General features: G+C 47.7%; 1 protein-coding gene across 8 annotated transcripts; it reads right to left on the bottom strand.

Annotated features, from left to right (window-relative positions):
- Positions 1 to 1,001: 1,001 nt before the first annotated feature.
- On the bottom strand, positions 1,002 to 8,079 carry LOC116495454 (UPF0488 protein C8orf33 homolog). Of its 8 annotated transcripts, none has more exons than XM_032197918.1 (8): positions 8,038 to 8,079; positions 7,642 to 7,690; positions 6,521 to 6,598; positions 5,041 to 5,176; positions 4,119 to 4,855; positions 2,532 to 2,622; positions 2,261 to 2,407; positions 1,002 to 2,124 (listed from the first exon to the last, which is right to left on the bottom strand). In XM_032197918.1, exons 4-8 carry the CDS (start codon positions 5,051 to 5,053, stop codon positions 1,928 to 1,930), a joined length of 1,185 nt encoding a protein of 394 aa, XP_032053809.1. In that variant the 5' UTR covers positions 5,054 to 5,176; positions 6,521 to 6,598; positions 7,642 to 7,690; positions 8,038 to 8,079; the 3' UTR covers positions 1,002 to 1,927. The 8 variants fall into 8 exon arrangements, with proteins under 8 accessions (XP_032053809.1, XP_032053813.1, XP_032053807.1 ...); XM_032197922.1 differs by having other exon boundaries at positions 7,642 to 7,675; positions 8,038 to 8,064; XM_032197916.1 differs by lacking the exon at positions 8,038 to 8,079 and having other exon boundaries at positions 7,642 to 7,811.
- Positions 8,080 to 8,365: the final 286 nt, after the last annotated feature.

Below are 8,365 nucleotides of genomic sequence, written 5' to 3'. Positions count from 1 at the left end.
CAACAAAGCAACATGGGTTGGCTTTGCAAGCCAGCATTATGTGAAGAGCTCTGAAGAACCACAGCAGCCTCACACATATTAGAATGCTTTTTTTTTTCTGCCCTCTTTGGAGATAAACTGTCTGGATTAAGTTACACCAAACGGCTATCTCACTAGTATTTCTATTCTAATAGCAAATGCCTAAAGAAAAGTAGAACAAGGCAATTGTGTAAGAATGCTTCCCAGAATACTCCTGCAGCCTTCCACAGCACAGGAATGTATAATATTTTATCAGCTCTAGCCTTATATAGAAAAAGGAGAAAAATAACTATTTCCCAGACATATTCTGCATAGCCAGCTAGGTAAGGAAACAGTTGCAGTTCCAAGGTCGTACACAGGATGCTGCTTAATTATAGAAAATGCAATGAGAACACTAAACGTTTGAAAACAATTCAGCTTTTATATATTTAATCCTGAAAATCCAGAAAATACTGTATAGTGATGTTCCACAGTCAAAATAACAGCAGTGCTTTCTAGCAGGTAAAACAATCAGCTAACCTCTTCATTTCCAGTTTTATTTAAGTCTTCTCTCCATGTTTCTACTCATTGGAAAAGTTACTCACATTCACTTTCTTGTTATGCCCAGGCAGTCAATATGTAACATATTTAAAAGAAAAAAAGGATCAGATGCAAGTGGCTGCATCAGAGTTTAGTAATTTTATTTTTTTTAAGTCAGCATCATTTTCTGAGGTCTTTCTCAGCAAATGTTTTCCACCATCTTTGTAGCTCTCAGCACACCTTGGAATCTGCCTACACTTCTATTTCTTGCTTCTCATGCAGGATGACTGACTGGACTATAAAAAGGACGGAAAGCACAGCACCCTAGGGACACCTGATACCATGTTTCCTTTTAAAGAACTTCTGTTCCTTCAGCTTTTTTAGGCTGAGTGGAGAAGATTTTCTGCATGAACATAGGAGATCGGTTCATTAGCTGAAGCAGTATCAAGACACTGGAGACATACTGTCCATAAAGCAAGAATTTAATACAAATCAAATGCAAGAGAACCTTTGGGCTCTCACAGTTCATTTCACTGCCACCCAGGGTTTAGCATACTGCTGATTTATCCTCTGAGTCACTGCTGTCTGTAACTGGGCTACTTACAAAGTAAAGTTGGTGGGGGTTTTTGTTTTGTTTTGTTTTTAAGAACCGATTGTTCATCTTTCCTAAGTGACAAGAGCCTGATTGCAGAAACAGAAATCGTTCCCTGTCTGGAAACAACTGCCCTGACATCCCTAAACTGGATTAAATCAGCATTTACAGTTCTTTTTTAAGTCAACACCTGTCAATTAAACAGATGAATGAGCAAGGATGATTCTCACTCATTTTCCCCCAAGATCCTGAACTTTTGTGCTCTGTAGATGGCAGCGATTATTTACACATCCTGCCCTGTGTTTCCTCGCTACCAGGAGCTGCATTCACACAGATGTTACAAGGAAGCACTCAGATATCCAGTGACCTTATACCGCCTTTTCTCCTTTTTCCTCACAGAAGCTGGATCTTCATTACAGAGCACTCCCTTTTGTACAGATTGCTTCCTCATCTGCTGTAAAAGGTCTGCTTTATTCAAAAGCAACAGGAGAACAGGAAAATCTCCCACTATAAAAGACATTCTTAGGTTAATGTCAGTTCTGCAGGAAGGAAACCAATTCCTTCCAGAGGCACCTTTGCAAAGGTGCCTTTCTACAGTGTGAGGCTAGAGGACTGCTGCGTAGAATTGAGACTTGGGGTCCATGCATGGTTGGCAGATCTGTTTTGTCTAAAGGCACTCTGAAAGAGAATCTTTTCCTCAGGAAATTCAGAGATTCTTGCAAAACACTTTCTATTGCATAGCATCCTTTTTAAGTTTATGGGAGATCTGGCACAGTTTCTACCCACAGCTTTAATTTTCTAGAAGAAATTAAAGCGAAACTCTTCTTGGGAAGCTGTGAATCTGAATGAGCCTGTATTAAGTGTCCCATTTGACTCTGAAGGGGATCCTGATGAATCTTGGCTTTTCCTACACACTCCAGAGCGCTTCCTGACGACCTGGCAGTTCTTGTTGCGGATGCTTTCCTCCACTTCCATGATCCTGGCAGATTTTGCAGCTTAAAGAGGGGAGAAAACAGCGGGAAGTTATGTTTAGTCATCTAATACAGTGAGCTCCCGCTCTTCAGAGCTATGTGGAGGACAGGAGTGAAGTCCTTTCCTCTTCATTTCCCCCCGTGTGCCCAGTGTTCCTACCTGCCTGCATGAGCTTCAGCTGTTTGCACCGCTCCTCTTCCATCTTCTTCCTGTAGTCTCCAAAAAGGGTTCTCATGACTTGACGCTTCTTCACCAGCGGAGCCTTGTCATTGCGCAGCGTCTTGATTGCACGGAGAGCCTCCTCGGCTGAAGCAGTGCAAAGGAGAAACAACCCACAGTTTAAGACACTCCACGGGGCCTCCCCTGCTGCACTGCTCCTGCCTGCCAACCCCTCCCACAGGGGAGATCTCCCGTTCCCTTGAATGCTCACCCTGCTTTGGAGTGGATTTCTGTGTCTTCAGGCCAAGCTCCAGTTGTTCAGCACACCAGTCCACCTCCTTCCACAGCCGGTCGTCTGACTGCTATACAACACGGAACAGAGTGCATGAGGAAACAAACCATGCAAAAACCAGCAGCAGTTGCTACACACACACAAAAGTCTGCATAAAGGCAGGACTATCCAAAATTTCTGGTTCTGGTGATTACTTTATAGGCTTCCATACATTTTCCCTATTCCCTACATTTTCAGTGGGTAAACTTAAAGCACTGGACAAATGTTTTGTTGCAACTCCTTGCCTTTGTTTGATGGATTTAACACCTGGCTGCCATTCAGATGACAGTTTTCTGCAAAGCTGGCCAGGCCCTTTCACATGAAAGAAGCTGTCAATTCAACTTACGGATGGGAGGAATAAGCATGAACAAAACAAAACAACAATAAAGACTACCCCAAAACCTGCCTGAAATCAAAGAGTAAGTAATAGAAAAAATAAGAAGCGAAGTCTTGATGCCTCAGCTCCTTTGTGGTTGCTCAGCCAGAACTGCATGAAGACTAGGGAGCTGAAGGCCACGAAGATGGAAGGAGCCAAGCCCTATCACATAAAGCCTGCTAAGCTAACTGAGCAGAGAAAGGGAGAGAACCAGGGCTGCACCCAAGGTCTGAAGCAATTGTTAACTGTACTGTACACGTAAACACAAAAGCCCTCATGTTATCTCCTTCTTTTCCTTACAACAATCTCCTTCCAATGGATGGGAAGGGCTTTACATCATCTTCAAATCTTCCTACCTTTCTGATACTCAGCACTGTTTACTGGTAAGGCTGTTGGTAAGCAATACTTTGGATGGAAAGCTTCAGTCCACAATATTAACAAAAGCAATTCTTTTGCAATTTTGTATGTCAGTATAGCCCAGCTGGCATTGTTTGTTAATTGTTTGTTAACTACACTGATGCTGAAAAGAAAAATAAAATGGAGACCTGGACCTTTGCAGAACATTAGGAAATCTCAGGATGTGTTTAGATCATAAGATCTTAATGGTGCGTTTACACATAACTTGCAACTTCAGTTATTTCTGGGCCGTGCCTCACAGTGGGAACTTTGAAGTTCCCTGAAGGTCCACACTGGGACCTGCCACAGCCCTGTCTACACCAGCTAGCAACTTTTCTGTTTGCCTTATGTAATTCGTGACAGCTGACAGTGCGGAAGCTGGGGGTGCAGTGCCTGCTTTAACACCCACAGACACCAGCTTGGCACTAACTGAGGACAATTACCTGCAGTATTTTCATGCTTTGTTTTAAAGAAAATGTGGCACTCGGGTTCCCAGGATTAGCTATCACAAGTCTAAACACCAACTGTTTCAGCACAGGTCTGAAACAAAGGAACGCTGCATTCCTTGGCACTGACTGGGTTCTTAACTGACTAACTAGCAGGGGAAGAAATCAGCTGCTCCAAGCAAGCAGCAACTCTCGTCTTTCATATATCATCTCGTGTCAATACACTGATTGTTAAACTCTGCACAGACACTAACTGTCTCTTTTACTGAAGGCTTTATAAACGATGGGATCTTATCAATATTTAAATACCTGCAAAGTCTCATCCTGGTGGGATGCATCTTTATTCTGGCATCCATTAGCTTCTGTCTTTGTCTTCCTGATGACTTCAGTTTCTTCTGTCTCCTTTTTACTGACAGAAGGTTTTTGTTTCTTCTTCTTTTTCTTCTTCTGCGCAGCTCCATCTGATGTTGATTTCTCCATCACTGTCTTATCTCCAGGAGCACTCTCTGGTTTGGGGATCTTTAATGTGGGGTGGCTTTTGTCCTCTTTGGGTGGACTACCTGCAGTTTGAGCCAACTCAGGCTTCTGCAGGGCTGTAACCTGCAGCACCTCTGCTGATTCAGCAGGCAATGCACCACCCAGCACTTCATGATCTGCCATACCCTCTGTACGTTGGCTTGCTGGAACTACTGGCTCCGGAGGACAATCTTCATCTGCTTCATCTGGGATGGCAAAGTTGAAGGCAAATTTGGATTCATGTTCAGAGTCCACAGAATGCAGAGCTCCGCTCCAGTTCTCCTGCTCAGTGGCTCTTACACTGGTTTGTATCTGCTCAGCACCACCAGCACCAGGGACTGCTTCCAAAAGTGCACCAGTGGCTTCTGGGTCTGCCTCAGGAAGCGTGAAATCAAATCGGAAGTTGTTGTCAGGTGACATGGACCACGTTGGGTTTGCCTCAGAGATTTGGTCAGACTGTTTCCTGTATGCCACACCATCCGAAGCCTGCCCGTTGCCTTGTTGTGCTTCCACATCACCAGCCTTTGTGGCTAGGGAAGAAAAAGAATGTTACTGTCAATACACCTGTTTACTGCTATGGGGATGCCACTGCTACTGCAACTCCCTCTGTAAAAGTACTGCCACAGAGAGGCGATCCAACCACAAGCTGCGAGATGGGAAATCTGGAAGAAAGAACCAAATTTCACCCTCCCCTGAAGGGACTGTTTGAGCTCACCTGCTTTCTCCATGCTCTTCCAATCCTTGGCTATCTTGACGCTAAACCCCAAGCGCGCAGCTCATCACTTCTCGCTCCTTCACAAAAGGAGTCCCATGGAAGCACAGGACCTTGGGTGTGTGCTGCGTCTCTTCTGCTGCATGCAAGAAAAAGATTGAGAGAAACAACAAAGAGGTTACAGTGTGCCATAAAAAACATCCTGTGAGACACCGCTGGCTGGGTCCCCTCTCAACATGTTCTGTGTTCGTATCACCCCTAGCTAACTCGTGACAGGCATTCAAGTGAAAGAAAGCTCCAAGTGCTTCTAGAAGCTAAAACAGTACCATGAAATGTCCTTAAAGGAAAAAAAAAATAGAACTTAACTACTTATTATACATTTGATGAAGCGTACAGTGCAGCACTACTAGCAGCACTGAGGCTACCAAGTGCTTAACATCCATTCCCCCACAGCGACTGAGAAATCCAAGAACATGGATTCTCTGGAAATCTGGGAAAGATCTGACTGCATAGTGAGTACACCCGAGAAAGGAATCTTTCTTGACTCTCATACAACCCACCCACATCACAACAGTAACATTAGTTCCTTGTGTTAGGTCCAATTCTCTAAAAAGCATGGTTCTTCCATGCCAGTGGGCCCCAAGGACCTCAGTTTGGGAACTTTGTATGGGCATTGTCTTCCAGCGCTTGTCTAACACATTTCAAGCCACAAAAAGTTTGATGTACGAGACCAGCACTTTGGAATGGGCACACACAAAAACATCCTCTTTGCTGCAGCGCTTCTCCAGGACTCTCCAAGCGAGGGACACCTCACAGGCAGATTGCAGATCTAATGCTGAGAGTCCCATGGTAGGAAGGGACTAGGAACCCTGCGCGTACAAGGCAGAAACACCTCAATGGGGCTGGGCCCACCCAAAAAAGTGAGGTGTACATTCACAGCACCAAGGTGTCAGGGCCCTGAGCACACATGCCTCCTACATCAAAGACTTTTGCTGGCTGCATTCAAGTACTGTTTACCAATAAGAGCTGTTACAAAGGAAAATTTTTTAAAAAAGCTTCAAGGGAAGCTCTCTCCTCACTCACTTGTGAGCTATTTTAAACTGAAGATCTCATGCTTGGCCTGCCTGAGCTATGTTGCAGCACTGCTGCAGCCACACACCTCATTGATCCAGACCTTGACCCCAATCCACACCTAAATTCCTGGCTAGAATTTGGATCTACCCCATCACCACAGACTTCTCTGGCAATCTGGACTCTAGGCAGAGTGTGGTTACCTTCAGCAGTCCTGCTTTGCTCTCCTCTGTCAGGTGCTGTGAGAATGGGCCCCCTTCTGGCCAAGTCCCTGCCTCTGCCTGCCCTGTCACTGTGCTGGGCTCCTAGAAACCCTCCCTGCTGCTCCTTGACACTGGGTACCAAGCACTAGACACTGGTGTAATAAAGCAGTCTGCTGCTCAAGCATGGTGAGTGGGCACGTATTAATTACCTCGGATCCACAGCACTCAGCAAGGCACCTTACAAAGGGCAACCACACTTCTCCCCTGGCCATTGGCAGAAGCAAGATCTGTAAATTCATATATTAACAAGTTGGACTGATTGGATAAAACTGTGCTCTCCTGAGAAGCATTTTATATGATGTTATCTTTAAAGTAATTTCTCCTTCAAACAAGAACAATGAGGACCAAGCTTCATTAAAATAAACCTGGTGTTTAAGGGCCTGACCTACCAATAGAGCGTTTCTTTAAGACTGAAAAACAGAAGTAGAACTGGAGAAGAACCAACCAGCAAGCAATTAGACAGTAAATCATAGAATTCCAGAATGGCTGGGGTTGGAAGGGGCCTTAAAGATCACCTAACTCCAACCCCCTGCCACAGAAGGGATCCCACCCACCAGATCAGGTTGGCCAAGGCCCCATCCAGCCTGGCCTCGAACACCTCCAGGGACGGGGCATCCACAGCTGCTCTGGGCAACCTGTTCAGTGCCTCACTGCCCTAGCAGTGAAGAATTTCCTCCTAATGTCTAATCTAAAACTATTGTGCGAGAAACAGGGAGAATTAAAGTCACAGAAATGAAATACGAAGCTGTTTACATCCCAGAATCCCGGAATCATTAAGGTTGGAAAAGCCCTCCAAGATTATCTGGTCCAACCCTCCCCCTACCACCAATGTCATCCACCAAGCCCTGTCCCCAAGCACCACGTCCAACCTTTCCTTGAACACCCCCAGGGATGGTGCCTCCACCACCTCCCTGGGCAACCCGTCCGAATGCCTGACTGCTCTTTCTGAGCAGAAATGTCTCCTCATTTCCAGCCTGAACCTCCCCTGGTGCAACTTGAGGCCATTCCCTCTGGTCCTATCACTAGTTACCCGTGAATCCGATAGTTCTTACAGTTCACTGCTGTTTGTTGGTTTGTATTTAGAACAAATCCCACATAACACGAGCACAGGCAACGGAAAGTGTCCGTCTCTGCTAAATCAGAGCCCAGGCTGGAGCTGAGCTGCGGGTGGGGGGAGGCTCCCACCTCCTGCTGGGCACCGCTCGGCTCCCCCTGCGGCTGCCCCTGGGGACGGGAGGAGCACAGTGCTTAAAACCAGCACAAATCTCACCTGCAGAATGGATCCTGAGACTGTTTCCTGAAGTCTGTGAGAGATCGGACTAGCAGGTAAAAAGAAAAAACACCAAACACCACCACGTTTTCTGGCTTTCCACTGGAGGCGTGCTGTGTGACCGCTCGCTCTCTCTCTCCCCCTCCCTTCTCCCCCTCCCTTTCTCTCGCTTTTTGTCACCCTCCGCTCCCCTCCCCACGCCACACGAACGAGGCGACCGCGCAACACGGGGACAACCCGCGGGCAGCCCCAGCCCAGCCCGGCCCTCCCCAGCCCCCGCCGCTCCCCACGCGGCCCGGCCCGGGCCCAGCCCCGCCGCAGCCCCCAGTCCCTCACAGCGGCCCGAGCCCGGCCGGGGGGCAGCGGCCGCCGCTCGGGGCCCACGCGGGGCCTCACCTCGGCCCGGCCCGGCCTTGTCCCGGCCCCTCCGCCCCTCAGCGCTCCCGCCCCGCTGCCCGCCCGCCTCCAGGCCGCGGCGCCTCCGTTCCGCCTCAGCCCCCGGCGCGCAGGGGCGGCGCGTACAGGCGGCGTCCGGCCCCACGGCTGCTTTAGGTTTCCTTTTATTGAGTTGTGTAAAAAAAAAAAACACCACAAGCCTTACACACCTGGTTGCATCTCCCCCCCACCCCGGAATTCGTCCCGCAGCAGACGGGAGCTCCCCGCACAAAGCACACCGCGGGTGCCCCACAGCTCCCTGCTTCAGGCCGGGGGGTTTGGGTGCTGC

The sequence above is a fragment of the Aythya fuligula genome, chromosome 15, assembly GCF_009819795.1.
Source record: "Aythya fuligula isolate bAytFul2 chromosome 15, bAytFul2.pri, whole genome shotgun sequence".
Lineage (NCBI taxonomy): Eukaryota > Metazoa > Chordata > Aves > Anseriformes > Anatidae > Aythya > Aythya fuligula.
The sequence above is the reverse complement of the archived record's forward strand: the minus strand, read 5'-3'. Positions and strand labels throughout refer to the sequence as shown.